Genomic DNA, 27,748 nt, shown 5'->3' with positions numbered 1-27,748 from the left:
ACAAATAATTGTAAGCAATAATTAGTCGCCTGAAATATCAATACAAATTGAAAATATCTCCCGAGTAAAAATAAATGCCGCCAACGGGAATTGAATCCGTACTTTCTGATGTCCGGTTAGGTTCTCTGAAACCACTGAGCTATGTCGGCTTATTTCCAACCCGATTCGTTTTTATGTAAGACGGCTCGTATGTGTTAGCGAGTTGCCGGCATTTGTGTTTCCTCCTTCACACAATCTAGGCCTCTCAAGACCCGCATTAAAATATCCTTCCCTACAGCCCCTATCTTAACCCGCCTCACAACGCTGCCCAACCGGGTGGCGATACAGCTCCTCTGCCTTTACATTGTGCAGTCAGGGGCGCTCTTGTGGGAGGTCAGATAAAAAGAAAAATAAATTGAATTGAGTCTGTTTTTATTTTTGTGATTATAAACATACAAAATAATATTAGGTTGAATTTAAGTACAGTAATAGCATTTCTTAGTCCTTTCACTAGGGTGTCCTGTACTGACGCGGACTAAAGTAATTGACTTCTTAGTTATCTGTCTTCTATGTCGTTTTTAGCGTTTTTTCATTGACCTCTTTCAGCCAGACTTGAATCATTGATTTGCACTCGTTAAACTTTTCTATTTGCTTTATATATGGGAGGATGATGTTGTGGAGTTTTATTGCAAATCAATTGTAGTTTCTGTGTCTTTATAACATGGAATATTGTATTTTTATAACTTGAAATATTTTTAATGTTATTTTGATTCGGTCTAGTGTGACCTAGTAGAGGATTCCATATTTTTTAAAGTTTTAATAGTATATTCTTGTTATATATTTGGTTTGTCAAAACTATTGAACACAATCGAAAGCGTTCTTATGGTTAGGTACTTTCAGTGGATTCATTAGGTTATGCATGTACTTAAATTTATCAGATCCCATCCTATAATTTCATATTCGATTGCTTATTAGATTTTCCATATCCATTTTATTCAATATATTTACTAGATTTAATTTTTATCTAGTCAAATATTATTTCGAAATTGTCATCTTAATTCCCCATAAAGATTTTGTTCCAAAGGTCGAAATGATAACAGGAGATGTTTTTTTAGAATTTATATTTTATAATTTTTTTTTCTTGGCTTCACTATTGTTTTTCTTAACTACTAAAAATGATGATATAACATAGACATATGAATATTAGTAGACCTGCCCTAAGTGATTAAAAGCGTATTATCCCCACTCCTCATACCGGTTCCATTGGAGCCGGCTGTGCTCGCGTATGGCCTCAAGTGAAATTTGAAAACGTGACGTCATCATTCTTGTGCGAACTATGGTCGAGGCATCATCGGTTCATTTTACGAAATAACACGGCAAAATGTTGACTTGTACTATGAAAACTTGTAAAAATAGATATGAAAAAGAGAATAAACCCAATTGTCGTATTACATTCCATATATAAGCATTATTTTACTTTATTTTAAGCATATTCACATCGTATAATATGAATCAGTTGTTACTATCACATCGAGAAACGTCTGGACGCGAAACACAAAGCTGGTTGGTTGCTGGGAAGTAAATTATGAACATTTATAAAAGTGTCTTAACTAAATACTTTAACGAAATATTCGACTCTGAAAATAGAAGAACTTTTTTGCCGAATTTGGACTTCGCAAATTTGTTCATAACGTGGCGAATAATTTGCGCTCCCATGTAAAAATGTCTATTCATTCAAAAGCAGATTTTACTTTTAAGAAGTAAATGGTGATATTATAATGCGAGATGCCTATTTACTGTCAGATTGATTTATTGACGAATCACAGTCAGCTTAACCCCCTTCGTTCTTCAACAGTTGATTTTACCCCTCGCCATTATCTTCTCGTCTATTAATTCCTATGTCTGTGTGATATAAGTTCTTTTAACTTTAAGTAATATTATTATTTAATTTTTTAAAATTAACAGTACATTTATAAAGAATTTATGTTGTCATTATTATTATTACGCGTGACAGCTGTACGACTAACTAACTAACTAACCATCATCAACCTCATTCACATTCATACATAGTCTCATACATTCTCTTCTAATATTCTGACTATTGACATGGCCCGACTCAAGAATCTGGTTCACTTGATCGTGCCATGTCTTCTTTGGGTGTTCCTAACTTCTTCTCATATTCTAATTTGCGTCACATATTCTCCTTACACTCCTTTCTTCGTTCATCCGATTTACATGCCCAAACCATCTGAGCTTTAATGCTGATTCCTTATTTACGATTAATCTTTGTAACCAATTGGTTTACATTATGAATACCAAAAAATATGCTTTAGATAAATTGACGTTTTTACTATCGTTTCCCTTGAGTACAATTCAAATAAACTTTTTATTTACTCAATACAAAATACAAATGTAAACTACTAAAAAATGTATTTTTTTCTATAGAAATGTATGAACGCATAAAAGAAACAATTTTAAAAAATAAAATATTATGGCTGAAATTATCTGTGACAATTTATTTTGATTAACTTTTTTGCTTTCTTATCAAAATGTTTACAAAATAAATAAAAACCAATTTTTCGCTTGAAATCAAGCTTTTCTCGACTCCTTTTGCCAAGCGATTTTAATGCCTATGCATGACGATATAAGCCATACCAAGAATATAAACATTTTTGGCTTGTAGCCTTCTCTTAATAATCTTACTCATTTGCTTACATCAGCCATGCATTCTTAGCCGATCTCCACATGTCTCACACTATCAAACATGGTTTTACCACACGCACGCGTCAGGGATTTCATTTCTACAGCATTCAGTTTTAATAAATAAACTATTATGATGTAAAAAAAATAAGAGTACTAGATTTTATTTTTGACCACTTTATTTTAATTACAGTCGATCGGTTTCAGAAGTAACCTTCCTCCATTAGGAAAATATTAAAAATGAGTTTTTAGGAGGATACTTCTGAAACCGTTTGAGTGTAATTTAAGTAAAATGGTAAAAAATGTGTTTATATTGTAAATTACGGCGAGTCACAAAGTTAAAGCTTTTTCACAAATATGTAATTAAGAGTATTATTAGACATAAAAGCCTAAAATTGAAATGGAGTTCTATAAAAAACTAAAACTTACGTCTTACCAAATAATTTGAATTGGGTGTTCAAAATATTTGTAAACTGGTTGATGGTAAAAGAAAGAACAGATATTAGAAATATTCTAAACATTTAATGCATTTAACAAACCATACTGGCATGCTCACAAATTCTAACAAAATTACAAAATTTTACAATTAATTATAATAGGAATTACTCATTTCATATTTTTATACATAATTTTTCAACCATACTGGCATGCTCACAAATTCTAACAAAATTACAAAATTTTACAATTAATTATAATACGAATTACTCATTTCATATTTTTATACATAATTTTTCATACTACACTTATTTTTCTATTTTTATTGTACTCATTTTTTTACTACTATTTTTTCTTATTATTTTTATTTTACTATTTTTTACTAAACATTTGGTTTATATATAAATTGTTAATTACCAGCCTCAGAACAGACTTTGTCTAGTGAGGAGGGTAATGAAAAAAAAACATCTGTACAGAACCAACCTTAAATAAACGCCCGGGTTGCCGGCACTGAAACTGAACTAAACTTGATAACAACAAATAAAAAGATAACTTGCATTATATTTTACTGTCCTTAAAAATCATTTAACTGTTGGTTTTTGGTGCATAAATAACCGTGTTCATGAAAACATAAAAAACATCCAAGATTAGTCGTGTTTGGTAACTATATCTGAATAGCAATATGCACTCCAACCATCCGCTTTTCCATCTCCATCCCTTCCTCACTCCCTTCAGTCCAGAAAATACCTCGATTGCGTAAGTTCTAGTAGCTACAACAGTTTCAAACAGTTTTGTGCGCAGTATTTACATACAAAAAAATGAATGTCTAATTTTTGAGGTCCCTAACATATAAAATTCAATTCATTAAAAAAAATAGATGGCCCGACGTAGTGTAATGGGCACACGGAGACAAATAAGTATTGCTAATTTATTAAAAACCTCTTCAAATTATTGGTAATCCGGTTAAACACGAGAATTCAGGCCGTTATCTGATAAACTTTCAGTAAAATTCCTAATATATCGGAACACGTGTTGATGCACCTGCTGTTATATAATATACCTTCATATTAAATAATACAGAAACACGTGTTCTAACATCGTGATAACACATTCGTATTTTACTAAAAGTTTATCAGGAAACCAATCAATTTGTTCGTTAATTCTTTCAATCCTGTTTTTTAATCGGATTACGAATAATTTTAAGATATTCTTAATAAATTGGCAATACTCGTTTTTCTCCGTGCGGTAGGAAGGTACATTGCTGTTTTGCAAAATCTCACATTACAGCCCGAGTCAATCAATGGAGCAATATCGTAACAGCCCAGAGAGGTACCTGCCCAATATACTTAACATTTAATACCGACGCAAGTAGACACGAGATGGGAACCGGTTAAATTATTTCCGTGTTCAGTGCAGTCATAATAATAATTAAACCACTGCTTTGGGCTCGCTTACATGCTTTGTTCTACAGTTTCTAGTTGTTAACGAGGCGCCATTAGATGCCGTTAAACCCCGTTGTAATACGATCAAATAGACAGCGCAAACAATTATGATGATTTTATAAAGTGTCATTATTATCATTCGAAGATTTTTTTATTGATATAGGTATAATTCTTACATTTTCATACAAAAAAAGAGATTAACATTATTAGAAGTTACCATAAGTAATTGTCAACGATTAGGTTATATAAAAAGAAATAAAACAATATAAAACGAAACTGTAATAGATATAATCAATGCAAAAAAAAACAAGTTAAAAGCTGTTAATTTAATTAATACCTCCCTAATTGAGAATAACTCGTGTTTAGGGAGGGAGTCTCGTTTTATGTTTGTAACAATAATTCATTTTGGGAATACTACCATACATATAAACTTTAAAATTATGAACGTATGTGTACAGAATAACATAATATAGCTAAATATTGGAAAAATATTTGATGGAAAAAATATTTTTATAAATATATTTGTTAATTCCAGTGTACATGTAGACAAATATTTATGTAAACCAAACAACCAAATTAAAGGTAAAGTGTATTTTAAGTTTATTCTTAAAATTTTCTTTCTGCTTGTATTTCTTTATGGGGTTTGTTAAAATATTTAATGGCTGTGTATCTGTAATGGGGTCGTGTCGTTGTTGTATTGAGTTTAGGGATTATTATGTCCCGTGGTTCTCAGTCTTGCGCTCTGTGTAATATGTTATTAAAGGTAATTTTTTTAAATCGCACTGTGAAAAGCGCACATCATTTAAGGCATTTATGAGAAAATTAATGTTTTTTTGTAATGCATATTCCAAATCAAAACAGCCTTTTTTCCTGCAATTTTTGTAATTTATTTATTTATTCTGAACTACCTGTCGTGGACCCGGCGCTGCTTGGGGTTATCCTTAGGAGTAGCAGACTTTTTTGGAGGTCTTTTTAAGATATACAATTCCGTAGCACATTATTTTGATGTATTTTATAAGGTTTTGCCAGAGTTATCAATGTAAGTGCGAGAAAAGTTTTTTGTTTGCGATTTGATTACAAAACATCGACTTATCTCTACTTTCTATAAATATAATATCAATGTATTATATATATAAACCTTTCGAAAGAAATTATCTAAATGATAGTGAAAATCCAATCAAAATCCGTTGCGTAGTTCAGAAGAACTAAGCCCACAAAGAGACAGACGCGGATAACGACGTTATTTCATACTATTTATTAATGGGGATTTTACGCCCAAATGGGATTTTAGATGTTACATGATAATATTTAAGTAAGTACAGTTTATCTTGGGATCTTATGAAACCTAAAGCATTGTGATAAAACGAAAGACGAAAAATGAAGTTAAACCATCTTAGAATGTCGAATGTCTTCACCGCGTTTGAAAGTAACATATTTGTGTATAAGTATTTACTGTCTCGATTAATAATTAAATACTTTTCGACCATCGATATATCACCTCTAAATACGGGCGGCGTGTCATACGAATTTAAATGAATAATTCTGCCTGATAATGGGTAATTTCATAAGCAAACTTCCTGATTCTGATTCTATCGCATAGTTTCGAAAGCATAATATATTTGGAGACAAATTTGGTTGTTGCAGACCAACTAAAGGTAAAAGGCAATGTTTCTTTTGATTTTTAGACTGCGAAATAGTGCATTTTCTTATAAATATTTTCTTAATCCAATTATTGAATTTCGGTGTCATTTTTAACATCCATACGCCCTGTCTAGACTTTGTTGGTCGATGTTTGCAACTGATTGTGAACGGGGAACTACCGATTTTTTGCCTTGTTTTTTTTTAAAAATATATATGAATTAATTGTATCCGTCGATTTTGAATTCATTTGTTTACATTTCTCTCCTTCCTAAAATTTTTTTAAATACATAACATCAAACCCTTGACTTACAAAATAAGGCACAAAATTAACATTTTCCATGGGTGAGACAGTGGTCAAATACGGTTTTGGAAGCACTGCTGGTTTAATTTATTACTCGGCATGGAAGCTGTTTTGTCTTCCTAACATCTTGTGAAACTATTTGTTAGCTACTAAGATGAACATGTTTTCAAAATGAAAGATATTGTATTGTCTCATTATAATATGTCGTAAATAAAAGGTACCGTCTTCAGTTTGATAGAGTACCTATCTATTTTGAATTACTCTTATGAAGATATATTATTATTATATAAGGTGGCAAACCTCCTTCGCAGTTTGCAGTTTGCAACTGAGAGATCTTTGAGCCAGTGCAATGAGCCGTTAATGACTCGTTTTGCAAACCGAACTGGGAACTCATCGGCTATTAACGTACTCCTAGATGAACATTTATTGCTGGCACTTTGCAGTGTAGGCGAGTTGAACAAATAATATGAATCTTATATTAATTGATAAACAACTTTGCCCCAAAACCCCAGATTTGATTGTTTTAATCAATTTTATAATTTAACAAACTCATGAATTATTAAACCAGATCAATTTAATTCAATCGTTCCTCAAACTTTATTAAATTTTTTTTTATCTAATTTATGCAAGTCATCCATTTGCTTATTTACTATATTTTACTGTAAGTAAACTTCTGCACCTAAACGGTAAATATGTATTTAAAATATGTTAACTTGATTGTACTCATACAGGGGGAGAAATCAATTTTTGCCCTCACGATAAATTAACATGCCTTATTAATAAAACATCAACTTAAGAATGTTTTACCTATTTGCCTTGATAATATATCGTGACGATAAATAGAATTTGTGTTCAAATATTCATGAACACGTGTTTCGACATAATAATAAAAAAAAAACTAACTAACTAACTAACCATCACGCCGTTTCCCCGCAGGGGTAGGCAGAGAGGACGGACCGCCAAACAACTCGGTCTTGGCACACACTAATTGCCTCATTCACATTCATACATCGTCTCATACGTACTCTTACAATAATAATAATACATTTGTAATTTACTAAAATTTATCAGAAAACCTTTTAATTTATTCGTAAGGCCTGCAATCCCAAATTTTAACCGGAATTACCAATAATTTTCAAAGATTTTTAATAAATTAGCAAAAGTCATTTTTTACTGGACAAGTTTAAAAACAATTTACATTGTTGATTAAGGACGGGTTGTTTCAGAGAATTTAAAAAAAAAATCTTCAAATTTTAACTTTCTAGTTCTGTGAAAGTTCTTTTCAAGTTTTGTTATTATTTCAGTTATGTTACTGGCCTATGGTGAAATAATAACATAACTTTAGTAGGACTTTCACGGAACCCGAAAATTAACCTTGAAATTTGATGAATTGTTCAAATTCTATAAAACAACCCATCCATAGAATTTTAAACTGAATAGGTAGGTATATGAAACTCACAAAAATCGCCTATGAAATGAACTCACAAAATTCTTACAATTTTTATTTTATTTTATTCATTTAAGAAGGTGCATTTTATATAAGTAATAAAAACTCTCACTTTTATAAAGTTGATAATTTAAATTAACTCAAATCTCTCTAAAGTAAATGTGTACACAATCACAATTGTACTTGTAATTTTTTCAATATCTTCACTGAATGTTTTTGTAAATGCTTTTTTTTTCCTTTCCGCCTTTTCACAGATGATATAATGGATAATTCGATTAACTAATAGAGCGCTACTGTAAATGAAGCCAACCTTTTCAGTTTAATTACCTAAAACCACAGCTGTTCGTCGTTAAAAACCAATTAACTACTGGCGATTAACAGTTCAACGATTCAACAGTGTTTAAAAAAGAATGATCATTTGCAATGCATTCTCATCAGTACATTCCACAGCGCAGGCGGTAGCTTCCCAGGCCTGTTATTTTATTACTTTCCTATTGCATATAAGAATGATTCTACTGATTGTCACGATTATGTTTGGAAGTCATTTTACCAGCCTATATAAACCATATTTTGAAATAGCTAAGTTTCTTTTGACGTATTGTAACTACTGAAATTATAACAGATTTTTTCGTTTGTTTCAGAATGCTCGGGTTACCCACGATTTCGCTGTATTGATAGGTTGAAACCTATTCGAGGGATATTTTGTCATGAACAAGAACTGACTCAGTCAGACGGATGACTTAGGAAACGAACGATGTGTCAAAATGCAAGAAACAGAAACAAAGATAGCAACTGCAGACTGTATAACAGACATGCCTACCGCAGTAAAAAAACTGAAGGCACCGGAAAATAACAATACCGTGATAGCACCCGGAGACTTCCTCAGAACAACGAGGAATTCCAGTGACAGTATCTTGTCATTCCCGTACACCAGAGAAAGTGAAAGTGATAATCCCAACATGAAGGACAACTTCAAAATCAACTCAGACTTTTCCAACACCTTTGCTGGAGACTTGTCGAACGATTCAAAGCGAAATTTTAAAGTGGATCACATCCAGGAAGTGAAAGGTTCCGCGACCGCGCAAGAAACCAACATCTATGAGATCTCCATTCCGGAAGCCATCTATGAATGCTCGTCTCCTGTACAAAAGTTACACCACGAAGATGATTACTACTATAGAAACTCTCCCAACAGCGGCAATGAAAGCGACTCCGAGAACAGACTGAAGATAGACATATCTGACGATGACGCCGATTATTCCGAGTGTCGAGTCAGCGATACAAATAAAAGAAGAAGAAGCAGCCAACGCGACGAATACGTGTACACGTGCAAGTTCTCTAAGAAGGACTCCCCATCCGAGTATCAGGAAATGAGTTCTCCCACTTTCCAAGATAACTTTATCAATTCGATGAAAATAAGTAATTCTCAACAGGCGGAAGAAATTTATAGGGGCGAAGAGATCGCTACTTTGACAATGGAAGATGCCCCTTCGTATTTTAACGATCAAGACAAGAGGGAAGATCGCGTTAGTACCCGCAACAGTGACGCGGACGAATTTTCTTGGCACCCCCACGTTTATGCGAAGCCTCCAAAAGTGCCGACACCCCATTCTATAGTCGACATCCTGGGGTGGGGCCTGCACAACACGCGGATCCATATTCCTTCTCCGATCAGGGCAATTAGCACACCGAGTCCCGTATACTCGTCGCATCGCGCGTCTGCCGGGGAGAGTCGCTCCAGCCCCGAGGCGACTGCTCTCAAGAATAATAACTCATCGATTAAAGTCACGACTTCCACGAAAGCAAACGTCTTAAGTCAGCTGATGAACTTGCGCAGAAAAGACAGCTCTAAACAAAAAGTAGATTCTAAATCTAAAACGGTGCAAAGTTGTTTTAACAATTCAATGTTGATGCAGCGCTTGGAAGGTCAGAGTGCAGTGGGAGGTGGTAAGGAGGCTCACCATCAGGCTGTGCCTTCAGTGGGAGGGTTCGTAAGCTGCTCTCCGGTGGGAGGGATGCACGGGGGAGGACAGGTGGCCGAGCAGCCTCTGGACCTGTGCGTGGCGCGGGGGAGGACGTCTTCAGAGTCATGTACTTCCCCCACCAATCTACCACAGGATCTCAGCAAATCCAACAAGAAAGGTAATAAGTTTAAATTAATCTGACTTAACTTAAGTAGTTTCTTCGCCTCTAAATATCGATTTAAACTTTAATGTTGTTATTTTATGAAACTAAAACTGGAAAATAACATTTGAAATTATTTCTATTTCTATTCGAAAATCCCAACGAAACTTCATCAAAGAACTAATTGATTCAAGAACCTCTATTTTGTTAAACAAAAAAATTATAATGTCGTATAAAATCGGCAACAGGGCATAGAGGAGGAAAAAATAAGAGAAATCTTTGCAAATAAATATTGAAGGGGATTTGGAATGTATCAGTGGGGGAGGAGGGTGGTCCATTTTTATCTCAGCTAACAGACGTCCTTACATCTATAAAACAATAATATTCCGGAGAAACCGAATCTCCGCTACAGGGTGTAAAAATATTTTTCTAAATTATCATTATTAACAACTTAAGGTTATACCCATCAAAATATATCATTAAAGTAGAAGATAATACTAATAAGTCTTAACGAAAGATGAAACAGAACAAGACACAGACGAATATAAAGGTAACGGTCTCAACTAGGAATCGAACCCACGATCTCTGTCTTTCCGGAACAATGCCTCTAACCACTTGGCCATTGTGTACCTAATTATTTTACGTTTTTGTCGATCTTAAATGTTAAATTCAGAAATAACAATATTATATTCTATTAATTAGTGGTTAGAAGCGTTGTCCCCGTAATACTGAGTTTCTAGCTTCGATTCCCAGTTCTGACCGTTAAATTTTAATATTTTTTAGTTCTTGTTCTGTTTCATTAGTTTTATCTTCTTCTTCAACGATATGTTTCATCATAATTATGCAAGTATTGTTTATCGAAGGAATGATTAAAAGAAAACGGACTACTTGTAGTGGAATAAGGTTCTGAACGAAGTGCATTCGAGAATTGTGTTGTTATTTTTTTAAATTTGTTCAGACGTGCTGATTCTGAATCCTTTAACGAACCATGAAAATAAATCGCTGATCTCCGGCTTTGTAGGCCTTGTAAGACCACTTGTCTTATTCAAACGGTTAACTTTCCTAGTTAAGTGAAGGATCTTACATGAAACAGTATAAAATGGGTTTACTTATTTTTGCTTGCTATATCTACCACCGGCTTCGCTTTTGAAAAAAAAGCGTTACTGCCGTTATGACCTATTTTTAAAGATTTTATTTTTTTAAAAGAAATACATAAATTCCCGGGTTATAAATAACCTGAAAATATTTGAAAATATCCTACTACCACCACAGTAAGATGAAAATGTTGTTTGCGTTGTGATGGATATCAATTGATTTCAATGGCAATGTCATTGGAAACTGGAAAAAATTGCTATTAACTATTAAGTTCACACACAGCAGCAAATGCCATGCATACAAAGTTCACCATTTGGTTGCTCGTGCTTCTTCAGATAAAATAAACGGATTTCTACGGTTACAAACCCATATTTACGTACATAATAGTTTGTCGAAGTTGGCTATAGGCAGTTGGGACTCTTCGTATTTTTTATTTATTTAGTAAGACTATGGCATCCCCAATTGGGGTATGTTGTGAGGCTGAAGGTAGTGGGGAGGGGAAGGAGATGGGGTAGAGTAAGGTGGAGAATTGCCTAGCTATTCAGATCTAGTAACCAAACATGGCCAAAGCCATTTTAAGTAACGTTTCAATTCTGAATTTTTGTTTTACACCAAGGCGATTTTGAGAGTATCTTACACTCTGGAACGTCATTAATTAATTTCAAATAAATTCTCGACCACCCTGTACTGCCTTTTCTGAAATAATAATAATTCTAGCAAAGTGATTCTTTCTCCAAGAACGAACTCCAGAATTGACGGATATAATTCGGAGGGTAGAAACGAGGGGTTGCAAAGGAGGAGGTTGTGGGTGCGAGAGGGATGGTGTAGGAGTGGGGGAGGGGGTATTATTTAGGGTGGATGGGGCTCTTCAGAAGTCGAATAATAAAATCATAATACTTTTAACGATGAGGAATCACTTGTCTGAAAATTTTATGGAAGTCGTTGTCTGTATTATTTGAATGAAGACAGGTTTATAAAGGGACGATTCTTATAATTTAAATAAAAGTAGCTCGGTACAAAGTTTAAAGTGTCTACAAATTCGAGATCTTCTAAATTCACTGAAGATCGACTGATCAATCAACAATTAAAGGACAATAGTAAATAAAAATAACATTTTTTATTTGCGAGCTGTAAATCTGAATAGCATCTTACACAAATTAAAATAATTATGCCATAAGTTTGGTGTGAACACAAAGTGACAATTTATATGCATTGCGGTGGGATTCGATTTTGAAGGCTTTTGTCTCAAAATGAGTAAATCTAGACAAAGCACCAGTTTATCGAATACAGTTCAAATACAATTTCGCTACATTATCTGCTAATAATGGTTGTACCTACGTGAGGAATTGGAAATAAATGTCTTTCTTTTTTAAATACATTTATTTGAATATCACTTTTGTTTTTGGTAATGAATGAATGCAAATCTTGGATGTGGAAATTAACCCACTTTCCAATATACGATTAAGCTGAAACTGGACAGATAGACTAGTTGTGAAGACAATACATTTTATCAACTTCGCAACAATTAATATGAGAAATCCTCGAATCTAGATTTGGCTCAGTTGTTAGCGTGGTTGACTCCAGTCCCAGGGGAGGAAAGTTCAATCGTCAGTCAAACCATTTTTTTTTAATGCATCAAAAAACTTTAGTTCACGTGTTGATTTTTTTTCTTATTCTTCATTGGTTTTACTACCCACTTTATTAATTTTTTCTATTTTGTTTTTCAATTACGAGAATTCAATTCAATTACACCAAGGGGCACTGATTTGTTGGGACTTGGCACACGTGCTCTGAGGATTGGAAGGATGTAGGAGTTAATCGGGTGGAATACATGGAAACTTAATAAGCCGATATAGGAATCTAGAATGGGCAGAAATAAAGGAATTATTTTAAGGTTTTTTTTTTAAATTCTTTATGTCTTTTGTCTTCTTGCCTCTTCTTACATTTCCTTGCCTCTTCCTAGTTAATCTTGTCTCTTCATGGCTCTTCTTGTTTCTCTTGGTTCTTCTTGGCTCACCTTAGGTTACACCTTTTTGACTCGTTTGGTCTCTTCTTTCATATTATTATGTGTCATCGCCCCTTCTTGTTCCTTCTAGTCTCTTCTTGGCTCTTTTTGCGTCTTTTTGCCTCTTTTTACAAGTTCTCACCTCTTCTTAGCTAGTCTTGTCACTTCTTGGCTATTCTTGAATCTTCTTACTTCTTACCGCCGCTTTTCGTCTCTTCATGCTTTTGTTGCATCTTCTCAATACTTCTAGGGTCATCTTGCTTTTTCTTGCCTCTTGTAGTCTTTTCCAGTCTCTTCTTGCACCACTTGATGCACTATTCGAACAAATAAATTTGATTATTTTTTTAAAGCATTTGAATTAAATCGAACACAACATCTTTTAAGAAAGAGATAAAATTATTTTGCAAAATGTGGCAAATTTCTCTGGTTGTTACGCGTGTGTGTGTAATAAATATCAGATATTTATGTTTAATAAAACAGTAGTTAAAGTTTCCAAGAGCAATCACCGCATACCATTTCACTCCCCCGAACTAAAAATACTACACAAAATCAGACCAGAAATTTTAGAAAAGCTGTTCAAAATTTATTATGACAAAGCTCTTCGCTCGAGAGTTAGTTTACAGATAGAATAATAACAGTATTATATTTAAACAATATTGTTAATTTTGTTCTAATTGTGGAAGAACATAACCAGTTTGAATACTTTTCTTATCAGCTCTAATCGCAAGTAGGAAACTGAAATCCGTAACAGAACGAAGCCCCCTCTATCAGTCAGTGGCGTACATTGATTTAAGAGCAAAGTCTTATTAACACAATGTTTGCGGGGGGTTTTTTAATCAATCTACGCCGTAAAGCGGGCAATTTTTATCAAGTTCGCGCGCAAAATTCCGTTTCATGTAAAATAGCTATAACTTCTGAACTATTGATCAAATTTAAATAAAATGTTCAGTATTTTACCTTATTTGAAATTTTTTATTATGATATGGTCACAATTTTTTAAATTTTTGAAGAAACAATTACGATATATAAGTTTAAATTTAAAAAAAATTGAAAAAACTGCACTTTTGTCGTATTGTCTATTTAGTCATTTTATGCACATTCAACATTGTATATATATTTTTTTAAATACACACCACTAAACACTAATATTGTTTGAAAGTATGAAATCGTTGGAAACAATTCCCTTCATGTAAAGGTACATCATAGAATTTACACATGTACCGGGTTTCGCTAAGTATTTTGTGTACAGCGCACACACGACATCGCTTTCGCAGATTCTTATTTTTACCAGGGCCTTCAATCTTTTCCAATATATGTTTTCTCATATCCATCGATAGTCTTCCTGGGGGATCAGATTTTGAAGATTTTTTTCGGATACCAGATGGTGTTGGTTCCGGGTCTTGACTATTATCTGACGAAATCCGATCAGCCACCCAGTGCTCTGCGATTTCCTTAAAAAATGTTTATATTTTATTTTCCTTTCTTTTACGGAGTTGTACACAACAAATGAGTTGAATAATGCACAATTTGTTATATAAATCGCTAGCCTTTTTGTCCATTTAGTGGTTTTTCGTAAAATAGAATAATACGAAAGATATTGGTCTGCTAGGTCAATGCCTTTCATATATTTATTGTAATCGATTATCATTACCGTAGTCCATTTTATAGGGTATTTTTTATGAAAAAATATCCCTTTATTATGTAACAAATATATAGCAAATAAATTTTCGAGCACAATTTACGAAATTTTTAAAGCGGAATGTAGACAGAAAAGAAAATAGAGAACGTCTTGAACGAAACAATATCGCTTTAACACTGAAGAAATATAAAGATTAAAAAAAAACGAAACATTTATCTTACAGTTATTTTATTTCAAGTGCATGTTTTATGACCACAGTCGGCCGGCCACCCGACTCCACGAATTGCCAGGTACCTAGTACACGTGTCACGAGAGGTGACGCATAATTTTTACTTCACAGAGTAACCAACATCATACGTTACTCGTAATATATTGTTACGCATTTTGGCGTCTCCCGCGCTTTACCAATAGTGTACAAATACGAAAAACGCTTTTAAGCGTCTCCCGCTCTCTACCAACAGTACGCAAAAGACGCTTTTAAGCGTCTCCCGCAAACAATGTGTTAAAACGTTATTCGAAGCCTTACGCCTTAATCTGTTTCTTACCGAGGGACGATCGAAATAGAGAAACAATATTTTTAGGCTAAGCCATTGATATAATTATGAGAATGTATACCCATATTAAATAATGATATTAAGTTCGGTTCTGTATATTAACCTCTTATACATAATAAGTGTAAAAATAAGATTTCTACATTTTGCCGCACTATGGCGTTCATTGGTCAAACGTATTATACATATCAGTATACAGTTTTGTATAAGTGAACGACAAATCGGTGGATGCAATATGTTAGCCATAAGTTGTTAGTTCGTCTAGTCCATAATTAGTAATATTTGGAGCATTATAGATATATATACAGGGTTTTCCAATAAGAGGTGCTATTTTGATATTCCATCGTAAAAGATCCATAGTTTCGTTGCTTTTGTGGCACGTAGCGCCGTCTTGTTGAAAGTAAACGTAGTCCACATCAATACCATCTAATTTTGGCTATAAAAAATCATTAATCATCTCTCGATAGCGCAATCCATTCACCTTAACTGTTGCTCCAGCCTCATTTTCGAAAAAGTAAGGTCCAATGACTCCGCCGGACCATATACCGCACCAAACAGTCACACGTTGAGGATAAAGAAGCTTTTCAATAATAATTCTTGGGTTTTCAGAGCCCCAGATGCGACAATTTTGCTTGTTGACGAAGCCACCGAGGTGGAAAAGGGCCTCATCACTCAAGATGATTTGCATTTGATTCACTCAAGTGAATTTTAATAACTTCAATGCATTGTCGAAGCGTGTATCGTTCCATTTTTATTAATGACGTAGTTTCTACTTGTCAAATGTCAAAAATAACAGCTTCACAAGTAACATCTGCCGAAAAAGCGGGCTATTTAAAATAACACCTCTTATTGGAAAACCCTGAATTTATGCAGCGCTCTTGAGGTGATGAATAAAAGAGCGTACAGACATTTACTAATTAAACGTACAGAATACTATAAAAAATAAATTCAAGGAAAAAATCACCCCCTAAGAACAATTTACATCTTTTTTTATTAGTATTTAAATATTTTTATTATTTGGTTTGGCTGAGGATTTAACATTCCTCCCCAGGAATCGATTAAAATCAGTGAATCGCGCTATCACTATCACTTAAGCTATTATTTTTAAACATCAACTATATAAATATACCGTACACAATCTCTATCATATGTCACAGAATTTAGGCATCCTAATTGGATAGTACTGAGATTTATTTCGATATATTAAAATTACGTCATCCAATTTCAGAGAAATGCGTGTGTGTGCGTGAGTTGATAGAATGAATTGTCATCGACAACAAGTCTATTTTCTAATTTTCAGCTTAATCGCATGTCGGGTAGTGGGTTAATAGTCACCTCCAAGATTCCACTTCATTCATTCATTTATTTAGTCTTTCATACAAGAAAACAATATCGAAATTGATGTTTTTAATAATATAATTCGATCATAAATTTGTTGCATGTCTCATTATATTTTATTTTATTGTAGGTATAGTACATTTTGTTGATTTGCAGCCAAAATGGGCTGCACGCCACTGTTCATCAGCTCCTATTGTCTGCCGCTGTAGTTTAGTAGCTAAAGATCAATACGGACTATCTGACATTCTAACAACTGTAATAATTGCACCGATAAATGCCATCGGATCGACTCGAAACGATTAACTGTAAAGTGCTGGTTGAGGAATAGTCTCGCAATATTGCCTCGCCCAAGTGAATTTATTAGTGAACCATGAGTGTATTTATTTGGCTATGTATATTTATTTGTAATTTTTTTTTCATTTTTATAAGAGAAATGCGATTTTAGTAACTAACTATCTAACCATCACCGCAGGGGTAGACCTCTAGGGTATTAGTACAAACTCCTCAGAAGAGGCACGAAGAAGCGAGAAAAAGCAACATAAAATCAAGAATAAGAAAGAAAAGTCAAAAAAAGCCAAGAAGAGGTAAAGAGAGTAAAAAAAGAAGAAAAAAAATCGAGGAGAAAGTGCAAGAAGATTCAAGAAGCACTATGAAGAACTAAGAAGAGCCTAGAGCTATGAAGGGGCAAAAAGATGTAAAAAGGTACAAGAAAAGTTAAGGCAAGCCAAGAACAGACAAGTCTTTTTGCCTAGAACATCAAGAAAAACCAAGAAAAGACAAGAAGGAGCGAGAAGATGCAATAAGATTCCAGGTTAGATAAGAAGTGCCAAGAAGAGTCAAGAATAACCATGAAGAGCTAAAAAGAAAGCAAAAAGGAAGACACAAGGAAAAAACCCTCAAGCAATTCCTTTATTCCGGCCCATCCAAAATTTGAATAATGGCTGATTGGGTTGCCATGCAACCGGTCGATTGTACTCCAACCTCCTACTATGAGCAAGTGTTACTAGCATTGACTAATTACAACTACATCAATGGTTGAAAGTCCTAAGGAATTATTGCCCTCTAGTGTATCGGTCACACCGGGCCAGGATGGGGTGGTACGTTCGTATCGTATCGTATATCTGATTTGCAATATCATCCTATTAACATCTGGTTTCCTAAAACCAATTTCTATAAGATACAGATATTCAGAAATCCAGTGTGCTTAATCCTAGCAAAATACAATAGCCACCCTTGCCTTCCTAAAATATATAAAAAGGTATTTACTGTGTTATAGTAAATAATATGGGTTTTTATGGAATCTAGTTTTTTTAGGAATATTGAACTCAACTGGTGTTTGACTGTACACTTTACAAAAGCATCGTCATCCCTTATACCTTATATTCATATCAAACACATTACATTGATAGGGCTATCATTTCAAATGGAGTACATATGCCGTGCGATTCTCCATTCAAACTCAACCTTCCAGTTGAACGAATCGAGTATTCACTAACCAGAAATCGTCAACCCTTGCTCAAAATTCAGCGGTCTTCTGTTAGCGCTGCGAATGGAAACAATAACCAAAGTAATTAATGGAAAAACCCATGAAGGGAGATGGGCAATGAACCATCATCAGTATGAAACTACTGCAGATCCTCCTGGCTTTTGTCTCTACCAAACGCATAATTTTCATTGTCTATGTTTGATCGTCCGTAGTATGGTCATAACTCGGCGACAGTTGGTAGGCTCCCATGCCATATCTCGCATTGCTTTTTCTATATTTTATTGTGACATATAAAATATACTTAAGGGTAACCATATAAAGGGTACCTACATTTTCAGTTATTAATTTGTTGTTAATACTTTTATGCACTGGTATCCCGATATTTGTCTATGACATGTAAGCAGAAAAAGATCATTCTTTATCAAGTCACCAAATGAAACAGGAGTTCTCGCCTGGTGTGTTGCTGACGAATCAATATCGAACGACGTGTAATTTTTTTTTTGCAATTTGCAACTGAAGATATTTGAAGTAGTCCAGGGTAGATCCATAATTTTAAACGACCCGGGTTGTTTATAACCTACTGGTGAAGTGATCGGGTTAAAAGTACCCAGGTACTTTAAAAGTTTAAAAAAAATTCCATATATATAGTGCCGACCCTCCGTGCCACCCTCGTGCCATGTTGCTGTAGATCATACTCGTATAATGATAATGATATTTGGATGATTTGTATAGCGCCATTTTGTGCAAAATCACCTCAAGGGTAAAATCACCTCGTACGTTTTGTATCTTGTTCTCGCGACACAGAATTTCAATGGTTAATCTGAAATGGAATGTCACTGCGGTTCCAGGCTGGAACCGCAATGACAACCTATTTCAGATTTCGGGTAGGTATCTACCATCTCTATTTCTCTGTCGTGAGAATGAAATTCGAGACGCTCCGCGCTCGGTTTACGAAATTTATACATCTATATGATTGCCCGCCACGCCCGTCATGGGTGCTAACGAGGCTGACAGCCCATCGATCAAATAATCGAATCTTTTTTTAAGTGACCCGCTCCATCATTGGTGATTCGTGATCGGGTCCTTACGAACAAGTCGATGACGATCGACTCAGGACTATTATAAAGAGTTTTCATGGTTTTCCGGTCGTTCTTCACCATCGCCTATCATCTGAAATAATACGTTATGTTAATTACAATCTCTTGACTGCTATTCTGCCATCAAAAGACCATACCAAGGGCAAAGAAATTGCATTATTTAAGATAATATATTTTTGAACGGAAAGGTTTGGGTCCCCTTCGTTAAACGCGACTGCTTTAAATCAAATACATTTGGCTTCATTAGTTTAATCCTATTTACTAATCATTTATATCACCCATCTGTAGTCGATCACTCCTCGATTTCGCCATTTGTATTAATTTACTCGGATATATCTGGGAGATCTGAGGATTTACTGCTCCCTTCGGAGGATGTTGTGATTCGGACCAACAAAAGGTGCATCTCCTTTGATGTGCGCCGCTTTTTAAATACGTTTATTTAAATTTCGATTCCATTTTCTTCATAGAATGAACGAATGAAATGAAATCTTGGAAATTAACACAATCCCTGACATCTGGTCGAGCTGAAACTCGGCAGATGCATTATATCTGTATTTATGCCACTTATTTGAAAATACACGCGCGCACACGCACATTTTTCGGACGACAATACATTTAAAAATATCCAATTTGGTTTTGGCTTAGATGTTAGAGGTGATGACTCCCTGGGGAGGAAGGATCAATCCTCAGACAAACATTTTTTTTGTTTAAAAGACATTTAAAAAGTTCCCAGCCATTTAAGAACCTGTCTCTGGGGAGGAAGATTCAATCGACAAAAACCGAAAACTGCAAAAGCCTGAGCAGAAATTTAAGTTCGATGAAGTAAGCTAACGGTTTGCAGCACAGTTCAGGTCTTGGAATTTTTCTGCGCGGGGTTTTATAGCATTTGGTTTATGTCGATTGTTTACCGACCCGTGGACCACGGGCTTACTTTTTTTGCAGCATTTTTATAAGAAGTCGCCACGTGGCAAAAAATTAATAGAAAACTTACAAAACTCCTAACGATTTCGCTATAAAATAATAATTATTTTTCTTCCAGCTTTTCATCTTTTCCTGGAATAACTGTACCTACTTATGAAAACACGTGGATAAAAATAATGTTCAGGAGAACTCAATTACTTTGTGTATTTACAATTCTAAACCACCTTTTCACACAAAAATTATTCATTTTATTTGAAATCTCTTGATTTAAACATCGCCGGAGCAAACCTTGAGCAAATAATTAAAATGTTTATTTTCTTAATATTTTATCGGAGAAACGACGCTGGTCACTAATTAATTAATCTTTATTTTCAATTTTTACCTTCAGATTAACCAACCAAGGCACGGAGGCGTAAGGGTTGAGGAGTAAGGCTCTCGACTAGCAAGCCGAAGATCGCGGCTTTAAACCCCGGCGTGGTCAAGTTCAATTTATTTGTGAACTTGAGTTATTTCAATTTTTTTTTCATTTTAATAACATATAGTATAGTGGAAGATACTCTCAGTGTGTCCCTGGTGTAACACCATCATTCAGAATTTACTCACCGAAAGGCTAAACAATGCAGGAGTAGGCTGTCACATCGGAGGACAGTGTCTGAATAACGTCAGTTATGCGGAAGATATGGTCCTGATGGCACCATCTATAAGGGGACTGCGCATTCTTCTGAAAATCTGTGAAGAGTATGCTGAAGAAACAAATATGTTGTATAACCCCGCTAAAACGGCTCTATTGGTCATAAGACATGGGCAAGGCCCAAAAAATATTCATCCAGCTACCTTGAACGGTGTGAACTTGAAGGTGACCGAAGGAACCAAATACCTTGGGCACATTATCATCAGTAATCTGATGGACGATGATGATATCGATAGACAAAGGCGAGCTCTCAGCGTTAAAGCAAACATGCTCAGTAGAAGATTTCGCCTTTGCAGTACCGCAGTAAAAAGGACGCTCTTCCTTTCCTTCTGCGCAACGTTGTACACGTGCGAACTATGGGCAAACTACAAAAAGAGTAGTATAGAAAGACTACGGGTCCTATACAATAACGCCTTCCGCACAATGTTTTGTCTCCCCAGATACTGCAGCGCTTCCCGTATGTTCACAGAAGAGCGAGTTCCCGGATATGCAGCACTTATTATATCCAGGGTGGCAGGAATGAGGGAAAGGATAAGAAGCTCTGGAAATATCCTCACTATGGAAGCCCGCCTCACTCCATTCTCCAGCATTGACGCACACTGGAGAAAAATACTAGCGCCTAATATAGTCACGGCTCCTTTCCAACTTTCTATTATTTTATCATTTTATTCTATTTTATTTTCAATTTATTCTGTTTTCTTTTCGTTGTCTTTCTGTTCTATCTTTTTGTTTTTGGTTATATATTTTATTGTATCTCTATATGGAATGTGTGGGACTGCACTAACCTCCCCACATACCGGAATAAACACCTTATTATTATTCAAAATTTAAACGTTACCAGATTTTAATAGTCAGGTACTCCTCGCCTTTGTCTTCGCCTTCTCCCTACCCTCCCTCATAACTTAAGCCTCATAACATTGGGGATGATATAGTCTCACTGTCTCCAGACGGTTAGGAGCAGTTGGAACTTTTGTGCGGTGTTCACATAAAAAGGCGTTTAAAAAAATTGAATCTCTAGATTCTTCTGTCTGCAATTATATCCGCTTGGGTAAGGGAATGAAAGTGGGGAAGGTTGGGGTAATGGAGCACTGAAAAACATATGACTGGTGGTCTGTTAGGGGAGTAGGGCGTAATTGATCCACTTTTGATATCCCGCTAACTCCCCCGTTCTGAACTATTTTGAAACTGACCGTTGCAACAGAATGATTTATGTGCTCGAATCAACATTGGCTAAATGAATGTAAAATATGTATTGAAAAAAATTTTGTATTCTTCATTAATATCTTGGGGTTTTAAATGAAAAGAGTATCAATCAACATGATAACATTTATTGTAAAACAAGGAAGCTAACAGCAGATTTATCATTTTAATTCTAGTTGAATAACTCTGAATTTGTCTGTGTAAATATCTCAGCGTGTGGATGAGACTACAAGAGTTCTTATGAGATAAATAGATTCAGACTTTTCGTTTAAAAGTCAAATAAATAGGACTGTAAGCACCGGTTTTTTCACCTAAGACAACTCAAGTCTGTCCGAAGAAACCTTCCTTCAGAAGCAACAAAACTACTTATCAACTCTTACCTAGTCTCGCGTCTCGATTATTGCAATGGCATTTATGCCAGCCTTCCAAAATATCAAATTGACAAACTTCAATCAGTGTTTAATGCAGCAGCACGGCTCATAACCGGGGTTTCAAGATATTCGCACATTTCAGAACACATTCGTAACCTTCACTGGCTCAAGTGCCCTGAAAGAATCCAGTATAAACTGTGCTGGATGGTGTTTAAATCCATCAATGAAATGGCCCCACCCTACATCTCTGAACTATGCTTCCCGGAAAACACTGGTCTGAGGCAGTCAACGCTTAGATCATCAACATCAGCAGCTGTAAGCAGACTGATAGAACCTATGCGCAAGCCAAATACTAAGTTTGGTGATCGCGCTTTCGGAGTATCTGGGCCGAAGGCTTGGAATAAACTCCCTCCGGAACTAAGATCCATAACAAGTCCAACAGAATTCAGGTCTTAACTAAAAACTTACCTTTTTAAGCTGTCCTATCTTTAAATTAAATATACCAATCCTAAGAGAAAGTCCAGTTATATTCAATTTTTCAATTAAGTCCTAAATCCTGTATCTTAATTTCGCCAATAAACAATTAGATAATGTTAATTAAGTGTTAATCTCAAGTGACCTACCAGGTAAGTATTGTACTGTATATTTTCTCCATAAATAGATTATTAATAACATAGATCACTGTAGAAATGTATTATAAGTTTTTACAGCGCCCTTGAGGTGTTTTTGCACAAAAACGGCGCTATACAAGTCATCCAAGTATTATTATTATTATCTTTAAATATGATTAATTTAATGAGGCGCCTTTTTTTTTTTTTTTTTTTTTTTTATTTACGGACAATATGTCCATTAAAACCATAATATTGACACGAATAAGAAAAAAAAAGATGACAGTGAATGGAGAGTACATGAATGTGAAGGGCAAAGACAATGTAAAATAGAAAATGTTCATATAGAAAATAACTACAAGTCATAGCATCAATAACGATTAAGTTGTGAAAAATTACACATTACGTATCGCTTTTTGAAAGTCATTGACTTACACCAAAAAATTCAATGCTCTGACTTGAGTTTACAAGTCTCGACATTCTAGACAAAGAAGAATGGTACCCATAGTTAGTTGAGTGGTGATTGAGGAACAACAATTCATTATTTCGGAGTCTACGGGATGGGGTGTTGAATTGAATGAGTTGTAGCAGTTCAGGTGAGTCGGTTATACTGTTGATTATTTTAAATATGCAAATTAGATCGGAGTCTTTTCTACGTTTTTCTAATGAAGATAGGTTTAAAGTCTGTTCAATTTCCTCATATGAGTAATCGCCTCTTTCAAGTCCTAACCTCCAAGCAATTCGCCGTAGGAAGCGATGTTGGACAGATTCGATGTGACTAATGTGGACAGCATAAAAAGGAGACCAAATGACACTGGCATATTCAAGGTGAGGACGAACCAACGAACAATATAGAGTTTTAAGTGTTCTTATATGTTTAAAGTCTGAGGTAATTCTATGAATGAACCCGAGTAGCTTCAGTGATTTATTTACGATGTTATTTATATGATTTCGAAAAGAGAGATTGCAATCAAGAGTGACCCCAAGGTCCTTGATGGATGTGACAGTTGATAGACAAGCACCATTTAGTTTATACTCAAACTGAATAGGTTTATTGGCTCTGTAAAAGGACAAAACTTTACATTTATCAACATTGAGTTCCAAGCAGTTTAGTTTGCACCAATCGTTAAATGAATCAATATCAAGTTGAAATAGTAAACAGTCATGAAAGGATTTAATTATCTTAAGGATCTTATTATCATCAGCAAAAAGCCAGAAGCGTGTGTGCGAAAAAACTTTAGTTAAGTCGTTAATAAAAAGGTTAAAAAGAAGCGGTGCCAAATGGGCTCCTTGGGGAACACCGGAAGTTACATCAATGTTAAAGGATTCAAAGTTATTTATTTTAACTCTTTGTTTTCTGTCACTCAAGTAAGATTGAAAAAATGATAACATAGGGTTTCTAATACCTACGGCATAAAGTTTGGCCATGAGTATTGAGTGATTTACTTTGTCAAAGGCTTTAGAGAAGTCGGTGTAAAGGACATCAGCCTGAGAGTTGTCTTCTAAAGCTTTAACAATGATGTTTGTAAAAGACAGTAAATTAGTTGTTGTAGATTTCGCTGATCTAAATCCATGCTGTTCCTCAATCAGAACATTTTTGAAAATAGGAGTGATTTTCTTTGTAATTATTGATTCAAATATTTTCGGAATATTAGATATAATTGATATTGGTCTGTAATTTCCAATATTTGATTTGTTCCCAGACTTGAAAATGGGTCGAATATACGAATATCCGCCTTAAATGAAACTAATTAAACTTAATGATAATAGGATTCAAATAAGAGTGTGAACTAAGCGAAAAATTATAATCCAATTCCAGCTATTTTTAGCTTTCCTCATCCGCATGTTCCGTTAGGGTCACCATTCCAGTCCACTCCCGGAGAACTCATTCGCTAAACCTTCCTCTAAGACATTTCGTGTGAGACTGAAATCATTAATCACCTTCCAATCTCATCTATGCTGACAGCTGTAGAATCCATATTTAGCGTGTATCGATGTTATTTAATTCTTTACTATTATTATCAAAGTGAACAATTCGCTTTTGAAAACAAAAATAACTCGCCCACTAATTTATATCTTACCTTCACCTTACTTAGTCCTACTCCAACACTTGAGCACTTTTTATCCTTAGATTATTGGAAGGATTTTCAGTAAAGAAACCAAATGCAATAATAGCCAGATTCGATGGCGTTATAAGAAGTACGCTGGAGTTCGCTAGTGGTGTGTGTTCTCCGCACCAAACTATATACTGGAGGTTGAACAAGTCAAGAGAAAATCCTCAGGTACGTCTACATCTAGGGAAATACCTATGTTTTATGTGAAAAATTTTATTGTATTTTTTTATAGCTAAAATATTTTCACTAAAGCAAATGTGAAATGATTGTATTGCCATTGCATAAGTTACTCATTTAGTTTATAAGGTATTTTATATGAGAATGCATGATTTGATCTCTAAAATGCGGTACGAAAGTCTCCAATCTAATAGATATGGGACCCTCACTTTAACATAATAAATTGATTTTATTGAAATTTTATTGACACCCCTTACATCCTGGAATGCTGTCAATTGTTCGTACCGAACAACTACCGCCTGGGTCGACATCACAACTTGCACTGTATTCCACATAACAGATCGAAGGCATTCTAGAACTGCAGAGCGTGGCAAGAGGTATGATGCCGCTAGATGAAACCCCTAGGTCTCTTGACATTTTCAACATCGGCCTTGAAGGTTTCAAGAATCGTTTGAAGCAAGGACTATAAAATATATTTTTGTTAATTTTTTCATTTATTTATTTAAAGTTATTTCAAATATTCCATGTGTTTTGTTATAGGATTAAATAAATCTGCAATACACATTATAAAACAGAAAAAAGGATTTAGACAAACACATAATTTTTTTGTTTATTTATTTTGTCCTTTGTGAAATCAACAACCTTCAAATTAATAATGTTTACTGTTATTGTCTCATCTTTTTTGTCCGTGTGACAGAAGGCAATATTATTTAGCAAGGCACACGTTACTATGATGTGTCACATGTGTCCTACACAAACAGAAGTGCAATTGAGGTGAAATTTCTGCTAAACAGTGCCACAGATAAAAACTATCATTAAGTTAATAACGAATGCGGCTTGATACTAAAATCCTTTTTATACAAATATTATACACTTTTGTCGTAAGTACTTTAATCTTCAATCGATTGAAAGCTGCTTTATTTGATGCTGTGAAACTGGCAAAGTCCCAATAATTTCTGCTTTCGAGTCACTTTTACGATAAAGCTAATGTTCTTTGCCAATTTTGATAACCTCCCGTATTTTCTGCTCTGAGACAATTTTATTCCGAGACATTTTGTGTACGGAAGTCCAAACGTAACCGAAATTATTTAATTATAACAGACATTCTGAGGACAACCTCATTACGTATTTTTGGGTGTTTTTTAAATTTTATTTGCTGAATGTCTTTAATAAAGGCGATGTAAAAGTGAATCTGTATCTTGACGAGTCCTTAAAGTGATGTGGGAGGGGAAGAAAAAAAGAAACCAATACATTAATAGATTTTCAGCACAAGGAGAGATATTAAAAAAATTACCCGTGCAAATATTGGGCATAATTTTGTGTAAAATGTGATGAGAGATCAATGATGTCAGTTTTTCGGTTAATTTTCCATAAATACCAGTAATTTTTTTAGATATTTAAAAAAAAATCTTTTATGAATTTTACCATTGTTTTCAGTAATAAATTGATGCAAATCTTGGAAGCAGAAGTAAATTCACTTCCAGACATCTGAAACTTTATACAATACGTATTATCAATAAGCTATATTTCAATAATAACATAAATTATTTTCTTTACAACACAAATTGAGGTTATATTTCTAACAATTTTTTCTACGGTATATAGTTATGCGTATTTCACAATATTATACATTCATATATTTATGTATGTATTTATTTTATATATATGTAAATTAAAAACCAAATGAACCTTTGTCCGTCCAACTGGGAAGGATTCCCGTTTCAGGACATCCAAATTGTGTATTTAGTACATAATATTCTTACTTCTTACAATGGAATGGCAATGCTGTCAAAACAAATTTTGGGAACATTGTTGATTGCATTCGAAGTGACAGGATGGTTTCTTTATCCTTGAAAGGATCGCGAAGATGTAATTTATTACCAGGGTCAAGTTGGATAACATTAGTAATTGCATTCAGAACAGATGAATGGTTTCTTTCGGGACATCACAAGTCTGAGATTCTTTCCAGAGCATTTTGGAGAACATTTACAATTGTATAGTTAGAATTTCCACATTTATAAATCAGTATAAGACATATGAATCCTATAGTACTATATTTTTAGAATTTCTTAGGTGATAGAAATTACACATTACTAGACCAGAATATATGCCGTATGAATTTCCAATTTGTATTTGTTTTCGTGTTCATTACATTTCGTGTTCAATACATATTTGTATTTGTTTTCGTGTTCTACGGCGGTAAAAAGACCTGACTCTTGATTTTATTTTAGATATATGTAGATGTCTCTTTTTTATGTCTTCGCGTAATGCGTTAAGCATTTCAGGAATTTTATGTCTAATTAAATATATATATATATATATATATATATATATATATTTCTATCAGAGATGGCTGCCAAATTCGACAGTAGGGCGCACTTGCGAT

At 34.5% G+C, this 27,748-nt stretch overlaps 1 protein-coding gene across 1 annotated transcript in view; it reads left to right on the top strand.

The window, feature by feature from the left end:
• NK7.1 (homeobox protein NK7.1) overlaps positions 1-27,748 on the top strand; it is a 277,869-nt gene that overhangs the window by 10,142 nt on the left and 239,979 nt on the right. Inside the window, exon 2 of the mRNA XM_089640557.1 lies at positions 8,587-10,087. Within this exon, the coding sequence (XP_089496683.1) occupies positions 8,710-10,087 (1,378 nt within the window). The 5' untranslated portion in view covers positions 8,587-8,709. The remainder of the gene's footprint in view (positions 1-8,586; positions 10,088-27,748) is intronic.

This window comes from Hesperophylax consimilis, chromosome 15 (assembly GCF_061612785.1).
Source record: "Hesperophylax consimilis isolate HC1 chromosome 15, BYU_Hcon_1.0, whole genome shotgun sequence".
Taxonomy (NCBI): Eukaryota; Metazoa; Arthropoda; class Insecta; order Trichoptera; family Limnephilidae; genus Hesperophylax; species Hesperophylax consimilis.
This window is presented reverse-complemented; position numbering and strand designations above follow the sequence as displayed.